A 23,631-nucleotide genomic window follows, 5' to 3' on the forward strand; every position below is an offset into this window, starting at 1 on the left:
GAGATGCTTCTAGGTGTGAGGGTGATTAGGTGGCTGCATGTGTCCAAGGACATCTGTCCGTGGCTGCGATGGAGCAAAGCCAGGCCTGTGCTTCAGAGCAATGACAGCCAGAGGCCCGCTGAGACCCTCCTGCGCAGCCTGGCAAAGAAGACAGCAGCACATCTCCATCACGCAGTGGGCGTGGGCCCCCAGAGCGGGCAGCCTGGGGCCATCGAGTGCTCCTTTGGGTGGGGTTTTAACTGGGCCTGACCCAAGTGACTCCAGTTATAAAAAGGGGAGAAGTAACCTCTATCCTGCCTCTTTCCCCAAGGTGTTTTTGGCAAAATGAGCTAATACAAGTGGGCGTGGTATTTTGCAAAATAAAAGTATCCTATGAGAGGCAGAGAGGAAAGATAGGACTCAGGGCAAGGACCACATGTGCCTGTTTGATCCTGTGCTCGTGCCTAGCCCTGGATATTTGGTGTGTGCTCAATAAATATATGTACAGATGAAAGAATGACAAAAATGTATGATTTTGGACCAGACAGTGGCCCATTTAGCCATGTCTTTTGACCCTAGTCACTCCCAACTTGAATGTGCATCAGAATTACTGAAAGGGCCTTTTAAAACATAGCTGCTGGGGGTCACCTGGGTGGCTCAGTTGGTTAAGTATCTGACTCTTGATTTCAGCTCAGGTCCAGATCTCATCGTTCGTCGGATTGAGCCCAAGCCTAGCATCAGGCTCTGTGCTGATAGCATGGAGCCTGCTTGGGATTCTGTCTCCCTCTTTCTCTGCCCCTCCCCTGCCTCTGCTCATATGCAGTACACATGCTCTCTCGCTCTCTCTCTCTCAAAATAAATAAATAAACTTAAAAAAAAAAAAGCAGTTGCTGGGCACCACCTCTCCCCCTCCCCCAGATTCTGATTCAGTGGGTCTGGTGGGTAGAGCCAAAGAATGTGTATTTCTAACAAGTTCCTAATTGATGCTGATGCTACTGGGGATCACCCCTCTTGGAGAACCACTGCTCTAAGCTATGGATCAACAATGTGGTCTGGGGATGTGCTCTGGTGGGAAGGAAGGAAGGAAGGGAAGGGAAGGGAAGTAGGGAGGGCGGAAGGAAGGGAAGGAAAGAAAGGGAACGAAGGAGAGGAAGGATGGGCAGACAGACACGAACTTCTCCAGTTGGAGACAGTACTCTCCATTTTGCCTCGGTGACCACCTCCCTTTATTATAATGACGCCTGCAGGATTCCGACCGTTTAATATGGGCCTGGCCTCTATGGCGTCTGAGTGTACAATCTGTGATCTAAACTGTGCTTCAGCCTGCTTTCTCCTGGCCTGTCTTGGAGTTTGGAATGTTAGTTCGAGCTCTATCTGGGGGGTTCTTCCTTGCACCCCAACACTGAGTGCCCCAGCCAGAGCCAGATCTGAGGCCTACTTCCCAGGTGAGAAATGTCACACAGGACTCCTCCTTCCCGGACAGCACCCACAGAGCGAAGGATGCTTCTTGGGCTTCCTTTTCAGGCATCCTTGAGTAAGGAGGGTGGGAGGGTTGAGCTATGATTGGGCCACCAGGTGCCAGCGGCCCCAAAGTGCTGAGTCCAGGTCCTAGGGCCCCCGCAGTTGTTTCTGCTTCATGGGGCCACTCTGCACACAACCTGTAGGAGCTCCTAATCCAGCCACTAGAAGCCAAGTAACAAGCCTTGATCTACGGGGCCTACAGGAACCACCCAGTGTCTGAGGGATGGGGCATAATCACATTTCAATGCCCTGTTAAAACCCATGGGCAACATTCACTCTACTCCTACTCAGGTGCATTGAAGCAAACCAGGAAAACACTGGTCTAAGCCCCTCCACACCCTCAAAGCCACTGACAATGCTGACTGGACACCCAGTGGGCATGACTGCGATCTGGGATCAGATCTGGTGTCAGATTTTGCCTTCAAGGGCAGGTGGATAGAGAGCTCACTCCTCTTTTTCCTTCCTGGTCTTAACTGTCTCTGCCTCAGGGAATCTTTCTCTGGTCCTGAGAACGGGTCAGACCTCTTTGTGGCTGTTCCCAAGCTGCCTGCGCATCCCTCGTTGGGATGCTCCCACACTAGGGTTACCCTCCCTATGCCCTTCCCGTTAGAAGGAAGTGACTGTGCTGGTCTTGGGCACCTCGGTGTCTCCAGCAGAGCATCTGATATACAATAGGCTCTCAATATGTGTTTTAAAAGTTAAACTTTTATGTTATGTGTATTTTGCCACATTTCAAAAAAAAAATTTTTTTTTTGATACCTGGGCCCATCCCAGATTAATTAAATCAGAATCTCTGGGGCCCGGCCTAGACATGAATACTTTAATAGGAAAATAAAAAGGCATGCAGCTAAATGTTAATTATAGGGGATTTTTGCATGTTTATGATTTTTATAATTGAAGAAAAGCAAACAAAAACAAAAACACCCCAAAACCACCTAAAGAAAAAAATGCATAAGATAATAAGTTAATTGTTAATTAGTGAGTTAGCAAGTTAGTTGAGGTCAAGTGAGACCCAGACTGGGCTGAAGTCCGTTCTAGGCTTCTTCTGGTTTTGATCTTTTCCTTGTATATGTCTGTTTTGGGGACCAGCTACCTCATGTCTCAACAAAGGAACTTGTTTGCCAGGAGTGAAGGGCACTGGGCATTGGCTAAGATGGCCAGAGGACCAAGGTTTGGGAGTCGGGAAAGGCCTGGACCTCAGGAGCCCGTGTAGACATAACAACTCCAAGGCCAGGCCAAGGGGCCTCCCCGGCTGGGGACGAGCCGAGAGCATATTATATCCTCCATATCTTTCCGTTCAACAATAGTTACTTCCGCATTGGTCCACGGAGTTTCTGAACTTGTCTAAGTCATGCTTCCCTACTGTCTCAAATTTAACGCAGACTGTTGGCAAACAGACTCCATTAAATCCACAAGGGTCCATCAGAGCAGTCAGAACCATTGCGAAAGGGTGAGCCCGCAACTGTTTTCCACCTGCAGGTGAATACTTCGCGTTGGTTCTTGGGACTGTTGTTCGCCCCCAGGGTGGGTCTGTCAGTCTAGTTTCCACCTGTGGTTATAATGAAGGGCATTTTCAAAAGGCTTTGATGGCCTGTCAGGTTCTTGCTGAAACTCATTTAAACTCTTTTCTGCTTCCATGTAGAATAATCACTGTGCTAGGTATTTTCTGCTTTCCCCCTCCAGATTCAGTTTCCACCCTGTGCTGTGCCCTACACGCCAATCTCAATGGATCGCATTAACTAGACCCCCTTGTTCTCTGGCTTCCCGTTGGGTTTGGCCAATGGGAGGCCCTGGCAGGGGACCAGAGGGCAGGAGGAGAGGGAGGCCGGGTGGTTATTCTTCTTGTTCCCTCTCTGCTGGAGAGTGGTGTGGCAGTGGCTGCTTTCTGTTACTGAAGGTCACAGGCCATTGTGGACTCTCTCTCCTATACCTATGGGTCTCTTGATCCTGGTGGTTGCACCCTCCCCTTGTCACTTGAGGCCTGGGAAAGGTCACAATGCCAGTCTCAGGATACTTCATCCTACCTTGTTGGTTTCTTTTCCTGCACATTTCTGCTCTTAGGTCAGCTCTCCTTACTCACCCCTGTTGAGGGTGCCTCGATCTCTTCCACCAAGATTCTGGCTAACACAGTTACTTCCACGGTTCTGGTTAGGACATGCTTGTAGATGCTTCTCTCCACTGGTAGGATGCAGTGAAGCCAAGGTTACGGGTATGACCCCTGCATGGGCTGGTCAGCTTTTTTCAGTGATGGACTCTAGCCTTGTCCTGGCGTGCTTAGCTGCCTCCCTCCAGTCCAGAGACGTTGGGCATCTCTGGGGCTGTAACACGGTGGATCTCATTTCCTGAGCGCCTTCTCTGCACAGGTCCTGGATTAGGGGTTATCCTCAAGTCTTTTCCTACCTCCCATCCTGCGGCGTAGGAACTATCTCCTCCTTCCTACAGATGAGAGAACTGAGATCCAGAGAGCTTGTGTAGTTTCCCCGAGGTCACACAGCAACTTTGGGGAGGGGAATAGGGATTTAGGTTCACACCTTCATCAAAGCTGGTGTGCTCTTCAGTGGGGTAGGCTGCCTCTGGCTACGTGAGTGCAAACATTTTACTACAACTTGAAAAGTCTGCTGTGAGTGAGTAAATTCTACAAATACCAATGGTAAACCAACAGCGTACAGTGGTGGTAGCTGCTTTGCAGAGGGTGAACGATGCAGAAATACTTGGAACCAACAGGGGTCTTCCCTAGACAAGGCAATCCCTTGGGCTGCACTGTGTGATGTCTGTAGACCATTCTGGTAGTATTCCACATAACCTGGCTTTGTCTGGACATGTCCTTCTCTGGAAGTCCCACAGGTCCCATTTCCGGAAATAATCTTCCAAGATGACCATGTGGAACCTTCTGCACCCTGGCTGGCATCCTGATCTCAGGCGCTCACAGGCCCTGGTTCCCTTCAATAGTGTGGTTCCAGAATCACTTCTGTTTCTCATCTCAGTGCCTGGGGTTTGTGACTGAGTGATTCAAGACCCTCTGGCCTCAGAAAAGATGGACTCAAAATACATTTATTTCTCAGGAAATTCTTTCTTCCTTTTTTCCAAGTTTTCCAAGAAACTTCTTGGTTGTGCTATTCAAATATTTCCTTCTTATCAATAGTTTGTCCTTCTGTCTCAAAGCCTTAGGGTTTTAAAAAAGGTAACTAAACAATTGCCTAGACTCAGATGCAGCATTTTGACTCAGCTGTGCTTTTTTCCAAAAAACAAACAAACAAACAAACAAACAAACAGGTCTGGGCACAGGCTAATGATTTAAAAGTCAAAGGGACTCCTCTGAAGAATGACATTTTAGTTACTAACAATGATTTTATAGTTTTAAAGTAATGTGCTTTACAGTTATGGTTATTAATCCTTTTTTTTTCCTAATCATGTTAAATCATAATGGTAATGATGACTATTTTCATTTGATAAATACTTATTGACTGCTTATTACATGCAAGGCACCTTGTAGATAAACATCACCCGATGGAAATACAATGTGAGTCACAGATGCAACCCCGGTATGTAACTTGATTCTTCCCAGTAGCCACATTAAAGAAGTGAAAAGACACTGGTGAAATTAATTTTAATAGTATGTTTTATTTAGCCCCGTATATTCAAAATATTATTTCAACATATAATTAATATAAAATTATTTATGTGATATTTTGCCTTTTTTAATACTGAGTCTTTGAAATTCAGTGTGCATTTGACACAGCACATCTTTCTTTTTAATTTTTTTTTTTTTAATTTTAGAGAGGGGTGGAGCAAGAGAGGGGCAGAGGGAGAGAGAAAGAGAGAGAGAGAGACAATCTCAGGGAGGCTAGCGTGAAGCCCTACATAGAGCTCGATCTCACAACCCTGGGATCATGACCTGAGCCGAAATCAAGAGTCAGATCTCAACCGACTGAGCCACCCAGGTGCCCCTCACGTACCACATCTTGAGTGGCAGTAGCCACTTGTTCATTAGCCACATGTGGCTTGTGGCTGCCATATTGGACAGTGCAGTTCTAAAGAAAAGATCGTTTGCCTGAGAACTGAACAATTAACTATTATTCTGAGCACGGATCACCTTCCCACATAAGGTTACCTATCTTTTTCTTTCTTTCTTTCTTTCTTTCTTTCTTTCTTTCTTTCTTTCTTTCTTTCTTTCCTTTTTAATTTTTTAACATTTATTCATTTTTGAAAGGTGGAGAGAGACAGAGTGCGAATGGGGGAGGGGCAGAGAGAGAGGGAGACACAGAAACAGAAGCAGGCTCCAGGCTCCAGGCTCCGAGCTGTCAGCACAGAGCCCGATGCGGGGCTCGAACTCACGGACCGCGAGATCACGACCTTAGCCAAAGTCGGCCGCTTAACCGACTGAGCCACCCAGGTGCCCCACTAGCTTTTTCACAGTATTAGAATTGCAACCCAAATGCCCCAGGAGAATTAATTCACCGGGTGTTAAAAAGCACACACTAGGTGCTTACTACCTGTTAATAAACAGTAAAGCAGTTTCTTATTACCCTAGAGTTACTTGCTATGTAAATTAGGGACCATTTTTTCCAAGACCCTGATTTTTTTTTTTCCTTGTCGCTATTAAATTTAAATTACTTCAGCAAATCGGGGCATGGAGCTTGCCAGAGTATTCCTGTTTCTGTGTCCAGTCGGCTACTCTGCCTTCCTACTTTTGCCCCTGACAACAGCAGGACCTCAACCCCAGGTGACCAAGACTTTCGAACCCTCCTGATGGCCTGATTTAGTAGCAGACCTTCTTGGAGACGCCAGCCGGGGCTGGGGGGGTGAGGGGGGGAGGGGGACATTCCCAGACTCATGCCATGCACAGGCCTAATACTGTCCCTTTACCAGGGAAAGCATGTCTTCCTACCGTGCGCCGCATCTAACTGACTTTGACCCGTGGAAGCAGATCGGCGTGAGCGTCTCTTACCCGGGATTGCTGGTGTTTGTGGTAGAAGTCGGTCACGTTAAAATCATCCAGATTGACCAGCAGGCCTTGCTTACACATTTCGCAGGTCTTCGCGGCACCTAGATCCGCTCCTGAAATTAAAGAATTCTTTGTTACATGTAGCCCTGGGTCTCTCTGTGCTGACATTTTGGGAGTGAACTTGTGTCTGTTATGAATTCTGAGTTTCAGTGACCTTTTTAAAGCCAGCCATTGTCTGTAGAAAAGGACCTTGAATCTGAGATCTGGAAAATTTCCTTCGTAATCGTTTTCATTATTATGCATGCAAGCTTTGTATACGTGAAATTCTCGTGACTTTTAAATAATAGGCCTTGCTTTCTGTTTAAATATAAACACGCTGCTTCATAAAATTGGAGTTGCTACATGGAGGCAGAGAATCTGTAACATCGGTGTTTGCCAAAAGAGTGAAGATTGGCCTATGTTGTTGTTTTTGTTGTTGTTGTTGTTGTTGTTGTTTTTCTGACAGACATAACACAGGTCCAAGCAAATAAATGAGGACCACATTGATGGCAGAAGCTATTCTCAGTCTGTGGCTTAAAAATCTGCCTTTCCTCTCTCGCATCCAGGTGACTCCCCCCCTGAGGGGGTGAGGGAGCCGGGGGCCATGTATGGGAACTAGCACAGCAGTATCTCTGGCCAGCCCCTGAGACTGAGCTCAGCCTCATCTGGGAAAAGAAACATGAGAAGCCTTCCTTTGTTGCTGTGGGGTTGTTGGTTTTTTTAATTTTTTTTTTTTTTTAACATGCATTCTAGATCAGCATTTTTTCTCCGCTTATCCTGGTCCCCAAAGCAAAAATGGAAGATGCAGAACCGTGCTGTGTTGAGGCAAACACCATGCCCAGCGTCTTTTCCTGGCACGTGGGTGCTGCAGTTTTGCTAATGATGTCCTGGTGTTTATTTTCATGCATTAGAAACTAGAGGCCTGGTTAGTTACCTGCATTTATTTGGGAAAGGTAGGGTTGGTGCCGTTTTGTACCCCAGTTCGACTCTGCCTCAATGGGGACGTAAAGAAATAGTAAATGGTAGAGAACGTCAAAAGACAAGGATGAATGGTGATCCCGTGTCTGCATTTTGTTTGCTTGATTTTTTTTTTTTAGGGCCTCTCGGTAGTGCTTTAGGCTACTGAGTGTCCCATGTGCCTCTGATCTTGATGGCGCTCAACACACCCCTACTGATGCTGGCGTTTTACAAGCAGTTAGCAGCTCTTTCACTGCACATTTCATGAGTGATCTTTTCCTGTGCGAGATGTTTAATTGGCCCAAATTTGTAGTAAGATAAAACACTGCATGACAGGGTCATTAGCGGCCAAGATCCCCGTTTCCTCCCCGTCTGAAGGACTGAGTACCAAGCTCGCTACGTGGAGATGTGTTTAAGCAGCTTGGATGATGGGCCCAGGTTTGTTTCCCTTGCTCGGGAAAATGCAGAAGGTGGACAGGGGATCAGGGAGGAGACGGGTAATGTGATCGGCCCACGGTTCCTGCCTTTCTCTGGAGGGGACGTGGCCACTCCCTATGGGGACAGGATAAAGCTCTTAGGTCTCCCAGGCTGCCTGAAAGAGTGATAACCAAGGAGGAAAACACGGGGAGAAGAGAACTAGGATCCAGCTATGGGGTAAAAGGTTTTCAGGGAGTTGTCTCTGAAAGACATAGCAGCTATTTTGTAATGGGTTCTTTGCATTGCCGTTTCCTGTTTTGGTTGTTTGTTTTTGTTTGTTAATTTTGTTTTGGTTTGTTTGTTTGTTTTTGGTTGTTGTTATTCAAGTTGCCCTTCTTCCTCAAACCATGTTTTAAAGAAACCCCCTGTTTTCTGCCAAGAAAACCACAGCTGACCTCCCCATGTGGCCGTATTTAGGTTATAACCTCCCCAGGGAGTTGAGAAAGGGCTTCACATTCAGTTACAAGATCTGCAAAAGACAGAGCTGACAAAGCCAGCACGCGGAAATCTCTTTACCTAATACGGTTCTAGAAAATTAGATCAGCGCTCTTTCCCTGCCCCTACTGCCAAAACGCAGCTTTGCTCAGTTTCTTAGGTGACACCCTCCTTCCCCCGCAAATAAAAGGAAGCAGAACTGCTTTTGCCAGGTGTCTATTAGGAGGCATTGCTGCTGTGTGCTTTTGCTGAGGTGCAACCACTGACCTATTTCAGTTTCCTTCCTCCTGGGAGGGAATCTTAGCATCTCTGCTCGGGCTCAAGTGGGGTAGGATTTAATAGCATCGCCAAGATTCTTCTCTCAGACTTGGGAAACAAATTCATTTCCCTCCCATAATTTAAAGGCAGCATTTAGACCCGCTACTATCCATCAGCGCTGTGAGCAAGAGTCCTGGGGTCAGGGGCCATGGTTCTTCTGGCTACTGCTTAGGAGGAGAGGGGACAGTTGTCCAGGCTCGGAGTCCCGCACGGTGGTGTCTCATATTAATTATATGTTGGCTCACGTTTTCCGCTTCTCCTTCCCCACCCACCTGATGTTATTTTCACTTTCAGCCACTTTTTCAGGCACTCCTGATGAACAAACCGCAGGCTTCCCACACAGCCGCAAGGCTCCAGGAGGGGGTTGGTTGGGGAACCCCCGGCTATCTGACAGATGCGACACAAGTCTCCCTCCTCCTCTGAGTCCTCCTCCAGGAGACTAAATGGAAAACAAGCCCTGGTGAGCAGGGGTCTGCACAGTTGCAGTGTCTACAAACTACAAATACCATGTGCTGGGATGTTCAAGGGGGAGGCCCCCCCCCCCAGGACTCCCCAGGCCCACCCCCTGCTCCGTCCCACCCTGCTGAAACTTCTTCCGGGTTACTGATAGCAGGTGCACAAAGTCTTGTGTCAGGCTCCTCTGCAGCTAGTGGTACGTGTGAGCTGACCAGGAGAACCAGCAGTGCCTCCATAAATCTAGAGGCGTGGGACAGGGCTACAGAAGAAAGTCATGGAAAGGGCTGGGCGCCCCTCCCCCTGTCGTGGCCACTGTGAGGGAGTTGGTGGTGTGGCTTGTTGTTGAGTATGTGGGATTTGCAGGCAGGGGGCCTGGGTTTGAGGCTTGCCTCTGAAACGTGTGGGTTTGGTGACTCTGGACCAGTTCTCAAAGCTTCTCAGGTCTCTGTTTCCTCACGTATAAAGCCATGTGGTGCCAATACCACCACTACTTATCTAACAGGGTCTTGGGCAGCCTTGGATGCCATGATGGCGGTGTCACCGCTCTGCAAAGTGCATCGAGAGTCTGGCAAAGTATTTGCACACAGAGACCCCTCACTAGATGTCGTTTGGGATGATGATGAACCAAGGAACCTGGATGTGAATTCACCAATAGCATAACACTTGCCAAGAAATTTTGCCAACATTCCAGAATGTAAACTGCTGGGATCTGATAAAGATGGAATTAGTGAAAATGTAAGCAGATATGTTTGCGTCTAATCGACGGGGAGTGAAGACTAGCTGGTTGATGTTCATGTTGGGAGGCCCTTAGGAAGTCTATGGCTTGTTCTTTAGAATCCTCATGGCCTGGGGACTGTCTGGTCAAGGAAAGGAAACTGGTCAGAGACTCAAATCAAAGGAGAGGAAGAAATGGGCATTGCTCTGGAGATAGAAGTGTGTGCTGAGTTTCTGAAGAGACCTTCCTCCCCAGGAAACAGAAGTCATGAAAAGGAACCGAATTATAGTTTTCTATTATGGGCACAAACAAAAGAGGAGATAAATCATATTTTTTAAAGACTCAGTATCTCTAAGATGTCAGTTCTCCCCAGAATAATCTACAGATTCAATGCAGTTTCAGTGAAAATCCCAACAAGCTGATTCTGAAACGTGTATAGCCCAGGACTCTTAAGGAACAAAGTGGGGAGGCCTACCAAAGGGCACCACTGGCTACCAAAACTTGTAAAAGCTACAGACATTAAGATGACGTCGTATTGGATTAGGGAAAAACAAAAAGGAACAGGCCAGAATAGAGAGCTCTGAAGCAGACTCATACATTTATAGTTATAAGACAGAGGTGGCCCTTCAGTTGAGCAAGGAAAGATCTTGGGACAGTTGGGCATTCACAAAGCATACCTCACATCACATATTAAACATTACTTCACATTTAAGACCAGAATCCATTTCACACTAAGTCCTAAGTGTTCAAAGTGAAACTGTACAGATTTTAGAAAAAAATAGGAAGAATATCTTTAAAACAATTTTTTATGCCATTTATTTATTTATTTATTTATTTATTTAATATATGAAATTTATTGTCAAATTGGTTTCCATACAACACCCAGTAAAAAAAAAAAAACCACAACTTTTTTTAATGTTTATTTATTTTTGAGAAAGAGAGACAGAGCGTGAGTGGGGGGGGAGGGGCAGAGAGAGAGGAAGACACAGGATCCGAAGCGGGCTCCAGGCTCTGAGCTCCAGAGCCCAATGTGGGGCTCGAACTCATGAACCACAAGATCATGATCTGAGTCAAAGTCACTCAACCTATTGAGCCACCCAGGTGCCCCAAATAGATAGAATATGTTAATGACCTTCAGTTAGTAAAGGATTTCTTCATCAAGATAACAAGATACAAATCACAATCCATAAAGATGGATATATTTGACTCAAGTAAAATTAAAAATTTATTTTCATTAAAAGACATCAAGAGGGGGCCCTGGCTGGCTCAGTCAGAGGAGTATGCGGCTCTTGGTCTCAGGGTTGTGAGTTCAAGCCCCACGTTGGGTGTAGAGATTACATACATACATACATACATACATACATACATACATAAATAAATAAATTCAAAGGAATGATAAATACAATGCAAGAATGGTTTCCTGGGGGCAGAAAGGATATTGGGAGGGGGTAGATGAGATAGGGTGGGTGAGGGGCTCAAGGGCTCCAGTAAAGTTTTATTAGCTAGAAGGTAGGCACAGGGATATCTGGGTTTTGCCTTATTTCGAATTCTCTAATTATTTGTATGCATTAAAGAAACTAAGGGAAAATTTTTAAAGAGTATAAGTGGCATTGAGAAATGGGCTTGAAATATTTAAATGAGGCATATTATAAAATATGAGCCAATGCTTACTAAAAATTGCATTTATATGCAAAGATAAAAGATGGGAAGCAAAGTTATTTTATAGTGCTTATCTCTGGATTATAGGATTACAGGTGATTTTTCTTTTAAGTTTATATTTTTCATACTTCCTAGAATGAACATTTTTGAGATAAACAGAAAAGCATAAGGTTTATTACATACAGAAAGAAAAAGGGTGTCTGATAGGCGAAGTACATAACTCATAGCTGTTTAATGCATTGCCATGCCGAGACGTGGATGTATTTTTAAAAGAAATCATTTTTAGCTCCAAGGCATCACTTTGGGATGGTGGAAGACCAGACTCCTGACAAGTGGGTCTGAAGCTGTATTTTTGGACAGGTGTAGATGGGTGAGTGTGAGGCCTTTTGGCCCTTAACCATGAGTCGGTCTGCTGGTAGCTCGTATAAAGGAAAATTGGGGTGCCTGGGTGGCTTAGTCGGTTAAGTGTCCACTTTGGCTCAGGTCATGATCTTGTGGTTTGTGAGTTCGAGCCCCCTGTCGGGCTGTGTGCTGACGGCTCAGAGCCTGGATTCTGTGTCTCCTTCTCTCTCAGCCCCTCCCCTGCTCATGCTCTGTCTCTCTCTGTCTCTCAAAAATACATAAATATTAAAAAAATAAATAAATATGGAAAGGAAAAGGTACTGCTAATAGGAGAGTGACTTAACTCCTGCAGTTGGATAACAGAGCTCAAGGAGTAGTAGGTGTGTGTCCTGTGTCCTCTCTTACCCTCTGCATTCTAATTCATTGCCTTAGAATTTCCCCACTTACAATGAATATCAATAGATAACTAACGGCTGAAATGAGCCACACTAACGTACACAAAGGCGGCTTGCATTCACAGAATGCGTTTCCTGATCAGTAAGCCAACATCAGGGTGTGGTAACACCTACGTAAAGGAAACAGAATCCTGACACGGTGTCTAATGATGGCTTTAAAAAGTATCAAATTTCATATATTGTGGATGTTGTGAAATATCCCCACATCATCTTACAAGACAGGGAAGATCAAAGGAAAGGGCAATCCAGAAAAAAGACCTGTTTCTCTCTCATGCGTGAGAAAGAACACATAAAATGGAAGCTGTGGTTACCCCAGCGTAGCCCCTTGGAGAACCGAGGTAACCATGGTAACGGTTTGGGACAGGCCTTTTGGTTGGAAAGATTCAAATTCTAGAACTGTTGGTTGGATTTGCACAAAGTCCCATGAGGGAGAGCTGGTGAACTTCAAGTGTGGAGTGGCTCACTCTCTGGGGAGATAGCAACCTTTTCGTAAAAGATCCTGGTTCCTAATTGCCCATGAGAAGAGCTAGCCCTATGTAGCAGTCAAAAATCCCTTATGTCTAGCAAACTTGCCTTCCTTAAAGTTATGGTATTTAGGGAAAAAAACATTTGGGGAATACTGGAGAGATTGAGCTGGAACACCAAAATTTTCCTCATAGATACACACATTTTACGAGCAACAAAATAGATAATGTTGTCGATAAAAGCAATCATTAAAATGTCAAGGAAGGGCCTACTTAGGATTTAAAATTCCCATGATGCTCTAATGAAGGCAGTGCTTATTTCTACCTGGAAAAATGGAATAAAAAAGTATATACATATCATTATGAAAATTCCTCACCTTTCTTGCAGTTTCTTGAGTTTCTCAGAGTCTGCCTTTATCTTATTGGCTTCCTTTTCATCTGTGAAAGCAGAGGCTGCCATTCTGTTCCCGTTATCACTTTGATTTGGGAAATTAGAGACCGCGAAGAAAGTAAAAGGCATATTTTCTTGCAGGGACCCAGGCACGTGCAAATGGCCTTGTAAGTTCATTCTTGACGGTGAGGAGCTAGAAGACTCCCCCAAGGACAAGTTGCTTTGAGGATTTAGTAAGAGCTCTTCCGTATATTCTAGAGCCCCCTGGGATGGGTTCGTTAAAGGAATATCTTCTGCTCCCCTGACATCAAATTCATGTGCACTATTTACTGGAAAATAACTGTGGTTCTCAGCACTGGCGAGTGGATTCCTATTTCTAATAGGGGACAATGGTCGGCGAACATTCAACCTTGAGTTTCCCTCTGAGTCTGAACTGTGAATAAATGTAGACGACATCGACAAGTCTACTGGAATATCATCTCTCATGGCAGAATGCATTAATGATCCAGGAGTGTTATAAGATAAACTCACTGGTGATCTTGGAGCTGTTGGTCTACCAGAAAGAAAACAGTCAAGAGAATTACTAGAACTGCTTAAGTAGGCATGCCAATCTCTTTCATAATCACGGATACCAGGCCTGTCTTCCGTGGAGGTACAGTCTCTAAATCCATTTTCAGCACTGAGGCCATCATCTAGACTAGCTGTGGATTTGGTGTCCCATGAAGGAAAGGTGCTTTTCTCATGTTCACTGTCACCACTGTCATTCTCGTTAGGAGACCCTCCACCAGGTTGCTTGAGGTCTTGAGACACCCTTGCCCCCACAGGAAGCTGCTCTGTCACTGGTTCCATTGCATTGCTCATTCTTAATGAGCCACGGCTGGACTCAGTTCTTCTTACCGAGTTTGCTCTGCAATTTTCAGGACTTTCTTCAAAATTTTTACTTTTGGCCTGAGTGGCCGACGTCCCAAGAAATCGACTTCTCTTATGACTGGGAGGAGAACGAGGCCGGTGCATACCAACCAACAAAAGTTCTTCCTCTATGAGGGTCTCCTCCTCAGTGTCATAATTTTCTCCTCCAGGGTTTAATGATAAAACGGAATAAAAATCTTCATCTCTGAATCTAAATGGTGCCCTTCTTGACCCTCCCATGGTGGTGGTTAGGAGTGGTGGCCCCAAGGACTCACTCGACACTTGAGGGCTGTTTGTTCCTAGGAAGGCCTGAGATAGGCCCGAATGTGGCTCATTCTGAGAAAGAACACTTGAGTCTCCTTTTTTGGCTCTCTCAGAGGTATTCTCAGCCATAGTCATTAGCTGTGAAGATGGGACTAAGTGTCTTCTCTCTTGAGTTGGCCTCTTCAGCTTGGTGCCACTGGCCCACACTGGGCCCTCTTGTTGAACTATTGGATCTGCATGGAGAAAAGACAAGTTTATCATTCTTCTATAGGTGCTCATGGATGAAAGAGCTCGAACACTAAGAGTGAGAGTCCCTCAAGGAAACAAGCAAGCCTAGAGAAGGAAATCTGCACGCTTTAAAACGGCTGGAGGTACAGAAGCAGGACAGTAGAGGTAGCTTCATTTTACGCTTCTGGAGTCTTCTTTGTACATTTTGTGGAGCTCGGGCTGGTTCTGGGGCGACAGGGTGACCCTGAGGATACGGGTCTTTTTTTTGTGGAAGCTTTGGGAAGACTGTCCAGCCCAGGTCAGTCAGGGCTGATTATGGGGGAATCTCTCAAATGCTGGTTTTCATAACAGTGTTTGTGGATAAGGAAAACCAGCACTCCAGGAATGGCTTCTACAAAAACCACCAGTGCCTTTTCATCTGGATTCATTCAACACGCATTTATGACACTCCTGCACCACACACAGCTTTAAAAAATCTTAAGAAAATATAATCTACCTGGGCAGATTGGGAGGAAGGCTCTAGAAGCTGGTGTCCAGTTACCCTGATGACTTGGGTTACATTTAGTGCTTAGTGCAATAAAAATTATAACTCTCTCATGACATCATTACCTTCTCTTTGTCACTAGCTCCCAGTCGATTTGTAACCTCGAGTAATAATAGAATTCCTCCCCCACCCTCTGATTCTAAATTATGAAGAGATGTATGGAGAAGAGGAGGCAAAGTGCCCAAATGGGTAGCAATTTCTAGTGGTGAAGTCACTTGGTCAAAACTTGCCTTATAAAAATAACGACTAAGCACACCTTACTGCGGGCTTATACTGAATGGGCCAGGCACCATACTAACTTTATTACATACACACATTTTGCCTCAGAATCCTAGGAAATAGGTGCCACAATGACACCACTTTATGATTGAAGGCACCAAGGCTTAGGTCACAAAACTTAGCCAAGGTCACATTTCTAGGAAGCCAGGGTATGATCATTCAAACTCAAGCCCGCCTGACACTATGGTTTGTGTTCTTAACCCCGACCCTGTGTCCCCCTTAAGAAAATGGCTGGACTTCCAATTTCCTTGTGAAAATGAGTATCTGTTTAATTCATTGTGATGTGCATGTACTGTTCAGGATTTTTTTTTTTTTTTTAACCCTCTCAGTGCAGATAGGACACTGAAAGTACTTACTTCTCTGATCCCACTTCTCTTGGTTTCCTCCTGGCATCAGCCTCCTCCCGGCCCCACCCCCCACCTCCCCTGTGCTATCCTGCAGGATCTGGTCCTTATCATTTACTTTCCAGAGCCGTTCGCCCCCTAGAGTGGACAGGACTCCACGGGGTTGGAAAGGCCTGTGTGGTAATAGCTCAGGCAAGTGAAATGCAAATCTGCAGAGCCTCCGTCCCAGCCAAGGGCCAAGTCAATACTGACTCACTTTAATTGAGGGCCTCCTGGGAGCACCAGCTTCTAAAGTCCTAATACTCTCTAAGCCTCTTTTATTGTTAACTGCATGGGACACTCAGCGACGCAGTGTGAATTTTTACTCATCAGCTCTTCCAGAAATCAGTTAAGCTCTCCCAATCAGGCCCCTCACGGGTTTTATAAACCCCAATAAGAGATATATCAGCGATTCCAGGAAGCTCTGAGCATCTGGCTGTATGTGTATTAGGAGTAGAGCCGGTATGCCCACTCAGATCCCGTTTGGGGGGACAAATTCTTCTAAGTGACCAACTGAATTCTCTTGATTTTTTTTTTTTTTTTTTTTTTGAGAAAAAAAAAAAAAAAGTGATACAGAAGATTCAGAAATGCAGGCTCCGGTCGATTGATTTTCATTTTGAATCCGATGAAGCCCCGTGGAGATTAGCAAACAAGTTGCTGGAACCTGAATCTTCTGGTCTGTCCCTGAACACACAGCTGTCCCTCTGCCCTGAGCCAATTCAGTCTGGGCTTCAGGAGACACCTGAGCAAAATGATCGGCCAGGACAACTTTTGCAAATCAGAACTGGACACTCAACAGGAACCACAAGCTTATTTCAAGGAAGCCAGAGAGCTGTCGCCCAGCAACACTGGCTTCTGAATGCTGCAAGGCAGCTCCTGTGTATCCCAAAACACCCCAGGGAATGCGTCTTCACTCTCCTTGTCACCACCACTGCCTTCCTCTTTAAAGGTTCAATCAGCGTTTCCTTGGTGTGTTTCCCCTAAAGGTGGCAGACTGTGCCATTCTATATTTCCACTATTTTAACCCTATTTCTTGCGTCTATCAGATAGGGAGCAGACTTCATAGTGCGCGGGCTGGGAATAAACACCCCATTTGGTATGCCAGGATGCGCTATTCATAGACCAGGCCCTACAGATGCTGCCGAACGCCTCTTGGGCCCTGTGTGGACTCCAGCTCAGAAGGGAGGGGCTCCCATTTCCAGAAGTTCAACCAGGTGCCACTGAATGTTCCAGGTGCAACAAGATGAAACCAGAAAAAGCATCCATCCTCTCTGTCTTTGGTCTAGATTTCTTCATGTGCTTGACCAACCAGTCCTAATGTAGGAACCATATACTTTTACCTGTTTTCCTCTGATTATACAAGTAGTTGATGTTCATTTGGAGAAAATTTGGAACTTTCAGAAGAAGATGAAGAAGAAATAAAAATCCCCATAATCTGAGACTCAGACTGCTCTTGTTTCTGTTCTGGAATTCAGGGGTGGGTTGCAAACCCAAGACCCCTGGGCCATTTTCATCCTGCAATAGTGGTTTGGCTCGGCCTCTGAACGCTGAGTTAACTGCCTTTAGGTGGAGCCTGTACGTTCTGGTTTACCTCAGTCCCCACAGCCTCGGTTACGTGTTTCTCCTGCCATTTCCATGGGTTCCCTGAAGTCATTTGAATTTATAAGTCAGCGCTCTTACCTAGAAATACTTTTTTTCAAAAAAGTCAATACTGGAATATTCGGGTACATAAAACTTTATGTCCTGCTTTCTTTCCCTAATTTTTTTATTGTGAGCATTATCTCCTGCCAGAAGTTCAATTATTCTTCAAGAGCATGATATTAAGGACAGGTTAAGATATACAGGGGCGCCTGGGTGGCTCAGTCGGTTAAGCGTCCGACTTCGGCTCAGGTCATGATCTCACAGTCTGTGAGTTTGAGCCCCGCATCGGGCTCTGTGCTGACAGCTCAGCCTGGAGCCTGCTTCCGATTCTGTGTCTCCCTCTCTCTCTGCCCCTCCCCTGCTCATGCTCTGTCTCTGTCTCAAAAATAAATAAAAACATTAAAAAAAAGATACAGGGGTGCCTGGGTGGCTCAGTCGGTTAAGCGTCCGACTTCGGCTCAGGTCATGATCTCACAGTCTGTGAGTTTGAGCCCCGCATCGGGCTCTGTGCTGACAGTTCAGCCTGGAGCCTGCTTCCTTCCAATTCTGTGTCTCCCTCTCTCTCTGCCCCTCCCCTGCTCATGCTCTGTCTCTGTCTCAAAAATAAATAAAAACATTAAAAAAAAGATACATTATATAAATGTATCATAATTTGTTTCATTCTTCTCCTATTCTTGGGTATATAAGTGGTTTCACGGTTTTTGCTATTACAGATTACACCATGATAAATGTCCTTGCTCGTATGTCTTTGACTACGTGTCTTCTTAGAGCAGATTCGCGGGCATGGGATTGCTAGGTCAAAAGGTATGACCCTTCTAAAGACTTTCCACACATGTTGCCAAATTCCAGTTTGTAACCAAATTACCCTACAGGTACGAAATGAAAGCATCTCTCATAGCTGTGTCACCAGCAACTCCTGCCAAGGGCTTGGCATGACATTGACACAACAGTGCGCAGGAAATGTTATTTGTTTCACTATCAGTATTGGGTATTATTGTTACCCAGTATTGGGTGACAATATTGTCATCAGTATTGGGTGTTATTGTTAAAACCTTAGCCAAGTTCATGGGCCAAATCGATCTTGTGCAAATTTACATTTATTACTTAGTGAGGTTCAACTTGTTGTTTTCTTCCACATGTTTACTAGCTGCCTGCATTTCTTCTGTGAAATTGTCTGCTACGCCTCTTCCCATTTTCCTGTCAGGTACTCGTGGGTTTTCTTATTGATTTGTAAGAGCTTTCTATATATTACCTCTCTGTCACATTGGCTTCGAATTTCTCATGGATGCGATTCAAACGTCTGGCTCCTACTCCAATTTATACAAACCACTTGAGAATGTGAGAGAAAGAATGAAAGAGAGACTAGTGAGGAAAAAAACTGGGGGAAGACAAGGAGGCCTTATCCTTATATAATAGAAAGCTGAATATATACTAGAAAATTGGGATAAATTCTCAGTGAATCTCAGGATAACAGAAGATGTCTTCCAGGTATAGGTGGAGGATTGTATGAGCCTCATGGGATGTTTCATGCACGGGGAACCTGACCTTTCATATAATATTCAAGGGTTTACTAGGACCATTGGCGCGGTGCAGGAGAGAAACTAACAGTAATTTGGAGCCTACTATAGCTAGGTGCTGGTCAGTGTATTACTTCCTTTAGTTATTACAGCAATACAGTGAGGTAGATTATATTATCTTTTATTGTTTTACGTTTCTTTATTTTTATTATTTTTGAGAGAGTGTGAGCTAGCAGGGGAGGGGTGGAGAGAGAATTCTGAGCAGGCTCTGAGCTGCCAGAACACGGAGCCCAACGTTGTGAGATCCCATGAACTGTGAGGTCATGACCTGAGCCAAAGTCAAGAGTCGGACACCTAACCTACTGAGTCACCCCGGTGCCCCTCGTTAGCATCATTTTAGGACAAGGGAACTGTAACCCAGAGGGGCTACTTGACCATCCCAGGCTCCAAGTCAGGGAGGAAGAAGACCTAAAATTAGAAGGGAGGTCTGCCCTTCTCAATAGGAGGTGTTACATCACTGGGGGCCTGTGACATATGGTTGTTGCAGGTTCACGTATGCTCTAATTGCCCCTAATTCCAAGCCATCCAAACCACTACCCTGTTTGATATTTATAGGTGTCCTCTGAAGTATATACCACATTTTAAAATAAAGCCTACTGTGTTCATTGGGTGGTGAGGAAGTGTGATGCTCAGTGGTTTCTCCAAGGGGAAGACTAGGTCCCTGGCGAGGTTGGCTGTCCAGTGTCACTTTCTTTGAGTCCCATGGAGACTCTTCGGGTCCTATTCCTTCTGCCATCACAGGGGAGGGTGATGTGGTCAGTGGAGCAACATGGCCTGGGCCTTTGGATGAATGCTCAGGACGGAAAGAGGACGTATCCACCAGACCAGGGTTTTGAAGGAAAGTGTATATTTGCTTTGATGTTATTTCTTACACACTGAGATCTCAACACTCTGGATGGTGAGGCGAGAAGATCCCTGCGGGAGGTGAGCCGTCTGCCACCCACAGACCCCCCTCCCCGCCTCTTGGGCCAGGTGAGACAGCCCCAGACCTGCAGACTGCTTCTCGACCCCTTGTCCCCCACCACCCAGATGCCCTCTCCAGAAGCCGAATGGCTGGCCCCCACTCAAAACCATGCACAGTCATGCTTATGGAATAAATGGGAGAAAAAATAAAAACAAACTCCCCTGCCCTACCTTTTCCGGCCAGCCTCTCTCCGAGAAGGAAACTAGATCCAATAGTTTGCTTTCAAATCCTTTTAAGCATTTCATTTTAAGGTACACTGTCCTCCACATAAAATCCCAAGTGTCTGAAAACCATATGGAATTCACCAGGTAACCACACAAGTCTGTCCTCTCTGAGGACCAAGACGCATGGGTCCCAGGTCCTTACCTGGTCCCCTGAGGGCCGGCGACTTCACTGGCAGCTGCGATTTCTGTCTGCTCCTGTCCCCTGGCACTCTTGGGCTCTGCGTTTCTGGGCTGACTGTCAGTCTCCCCAGGTTTGGCCTCCTCTTCCTTGATAAAATTTGTGGTTCCTGGGCTGCTGAAAGGTGCAAAATCTTTTCAATAATTTTTACAGGGAAACAGCTTCTGCATAAAGAATGCTCCAAAGGCCCAGCAACGGGGAAGGCAGGTAAGGGACTGGGGCCCAGGTGGTCAGAGAAGAGCTGGATTTGAAACCTGGTTCTGTGACCTTGTAGCTGTGTGAAATTGGGCAGATCACATCACCCCCTTGCAGCCTCAGTTTCCTCCCCTATCAAATGGAAAATCATAATACCTACTTCGCAAGGTTGTTATCACTCACCGTTAATGAGCACCTGTGACACCTGCAGCAGGGTCTATAAGGGGTGTGCCCTTCTGCTAAGATGCTTCTAGCGTCCTGTTCATAGATGTTGGGATGGGCATGCTGGGAACCCTGTCGAGAGCCCTCTGCCGTTGGGACATGCAAAGGCCCTCTCTCCAGCTGCTCTTCCAAGGTTGAATCACAGCCTATTTTGTACCCTCAGGTTGTTTATTAGCAGCTAAGATGGCCTTCCAGAAAAGTTCCAATGTCTGGAATACCAGGTATACCTATTTGCTTGGCTATGTGCTGGGAGGATAAACTCACGGGAAAGACAGTAGTGGGAATGCTAACGTGGAATGAGTTCCCGATGACTTTTTTTTTTTTTTTTTTTTGGAAATTCACATTTTGAACCAGGTTGCTAATTGGTTTGAATAATCTCAAATGTCTTCTGCACATGTAGGAAGCGTCAGTGCCCGCGGAGTTTGGGGCAAGCGTTTCAGTATTTTCCATGCCTCTCTGCAAGTTCTTGAGTTTACAAGGCAGTTGAATTGTGAATATCTGAACTAGATCTTTCCAGGGGAATTTGCCTGGCTCATCCCCTCTTGGACAGTTCAGAAGTTTCACAAATAACCGTAGCCAGCAGGCAACACGGGTAAAGCTGGGAAGGTCCTTGAGTTGTGTGCGAGAGAGCAGCCGTTCTTGGCCTGTGGAGACAACTGGATTTATGTTCCAGAGAGTAAGTTGTGGTTTTTGTCCAGATTCAGGAAATGAATGAAAGTTCTTCCTGGCAGCTCACGAAGCCGAGTTTAATGCGATTAGGTACGGCCCGCTTCTCCTGATGGGCCCCAGGAGGGGAAGGCACTCAGTTCTGTGTCCCCAAGACAGAGGGGACCATGTTCTAATGGGGATTTGCGGAAAGAGGGGCACGGCCAGTGGTGGTGGCTCACGTAGGGTGAGCTGGTGGGGCCTGGAGGGGTTGCAGGTGTGACCTCAAAGGAGAGAAGGGAGTTCTCCAGAAGATGAGGGTATATTCTTCAGAGGGTGTGGGGTGGTGATGAGACACAATTTCACTAACCTGGAGGAGAGTGAGAGGGGATTTATGCTATGGGAGCCAGGATGGAGGGGGGAGCGAGGCACTTTCTCAGCACCCAGATTGCTTTCCTGCAACCCACGGGTTTCTCCCTGGTCATCTAGGACCTCATCCCTCCAGCTCTCAGCAGTCAAAGACTGCCTCCTACCTCTCCCCTGATGGCCAGGGCGGGAGGCAATGGGATTCCTACTGAAAAAGCAGCAGCTGGAGGGCCGAGGGAGGGGCAGTCTTGGGATTCAGGCCCCAAGGTCCTGGTCACAAGGATTGCACGTTGATTCCTAGCGGGAATCCCGTTAGAATCTTTGCATTTCCTTCAGAGCCCAGGGCAGCAGAACCTCACACTGCCCACTGCCCCATGCCCTCACCCCCCTCCACACCCTCCCAGGGTGCAGGGGTGGGGTCCTCCTCCCCAGGGGCCTTTCTGCCCCAGCCTGCCCCAGCCGGCAGGTCCTTCGAGGCCTATTTCCACTTTTATGCCCACCCACATGCTTTTATGCTCTGACTCTGCTTTGGCCAGAACTTTCAAGATTCCTAGGACCTTTAGCATTGAAATAGTCTAACGTCGCCCGAGGTATACATCTTTTCTCTCCTTAAGGATGAGGACCCTGTCTTAGCCTGCGTGTGGCCTGGTCTCCTTCAGGACAGAGAGTAATTGCTTAGTGTGATGTGCGAAGGTGCGTTCGGCTACCCGGCTACCCCAGGGGAGTCCAAAAGTAGAACAAACTTTTTCTTGTGCTAACCATCCAAGATGACTTCAGGTGATTTTGTCTCGTTCCAAAAAAAGCGCGCTTTCGAAGCATCAGCTCTTTTAAATGATTTCCAGAAATGAGCCTGTCTGTCTCTAACCGAGAGTTTCAGCAGACTAAAGTAATAAAGCCGAGAACCCGGAGATGGTTTTACGGGGTCTGGCAAGCGAAGCTGGCAGGGTGGGCAGGAGCCCCTGACTTTGGGCAGGTTGGACCTCAGGTTCGGCATCTCCGAAACGGGAATATTCCTATCTTGCCGAGTTACTGCGACGTTTCGCAATAATGTACGTAAATGGCCTCAGAGTCCGGTGCTTCTCGGCCGCTCTCAGTGGTTGTTGCAGCATGTGCCACAAACAGTTTACTGCTACTACTACTAATTGGGGATCTGAAGTCGCTCCCCGGAGAGAATTGCACTGGCCCAGAACGTGTTCTGCAGGTTTCATCCCTTGAGAATAACCTACTCGATAACCTTCATTTCTGTGCTGTTCTTGCCGAGCCGTCCTCCCTCAATCCTTTATAAAATCCAAAAGGCAAATAGCAACTCCCTATTATAATCTGTTCGACAAATACCCGTGTGCCTTTGCTATGTAATAATTTGAGGGCTCGCAAAGATGAGTAAGACAGTTTGGTCATGACCTTAAAAACTGTAATCCAATTTGGTGGTACTGCTGACTTCTTCCTTGTGATTACCCTCTCAGAGTCTATGGAAGGCAAACTCTTACAAAATATCCCTTTTCACCACCTGCCGTTGTAGGCACAGATGAGGTGACCTGGGCCGCACAGCTTCTATGCACCCTGTTTCCGGGTCCTACTCACCTTCCCCGTACCCAAATCAAACCAAACTTCAGACCTCTGGGGCCTTTCTAGCATGGTCCTCCCCGTGGCATGGTACAGACCTTAACCTACAGAGAGACCCAAGTTAGAGTCACACTGGAAGAGGAAATAGAGCTTCCTCTTCAGGTTGGAGGACAGACCCGTTGCCTTGGAGAGAAGGCATTTGTGCTCAGCAGTCCCATTGCTGCCACTCAACACCCTGAAGTTTGTTAGTGAATTTGGGGAAGACTGGTTTGCTTTGCACTGGACCCTCTTCTAGT

At 46.3% G+C, this 23,631-nt stretch overlaps 1 protein-coding gene across 13 annotated transcripts in view; it reads right to left on the reverse strand.

The window, feature by feature from the left end:
* Positions 1–23,631, reverse strand: part of MARCHF10 (membrane associated ring-CH-type finger 10) — an 83,635-nt gene that overhangs the window by 12,150 nt on the left and 47,854 nt on the right. For 8 of the 13 annotated variants that reach the window (XM_040452030.1, XM_040452026.1, XM_040452021.1 and 5 more), the window contains 4 exons: positions 20,309–20,461; positions 13,140–14,559; positions 8,944–9,110; positions 6,449–6,558 (listed from right to left, as the gene is read on the reverse strand). In XM_040452030.1, coding sequence (XP_040307964.1) covers positions 6,449–6,558; positions 8,944–9,110; positions 13,140–14,559; positions 20,309–20,461 — 1,850 coding nt within the window. The remainder of the gene's footprint in view (positions 1–6,448; positions 6,559–8,943; positions 9,111–13,139; positions 14,560–20,308; positions 20,462–23,631) is intronic. The other 5 variants (XM_040452022.1, XM_040452024.1, XR_005783718.1 and 2 more) reach the window with 3 other exon arrangements.

This window comes from Herpailurus yagouaroundi, unplaced genomic scaffold (genome assembly GCF_014898765.1).
Source record: "Herpailurus yagouaroundi ecotype Mexico unplaced genomic scaffold, PumYag 206, whole genome shotgun sequence".
Taxonomy (NCBI): Eukaryota; Metazoa; Chordata; class Mammalia; order Carnivora; family Felidae; genus Herpailurus; species Herpailurus yagouaroundi.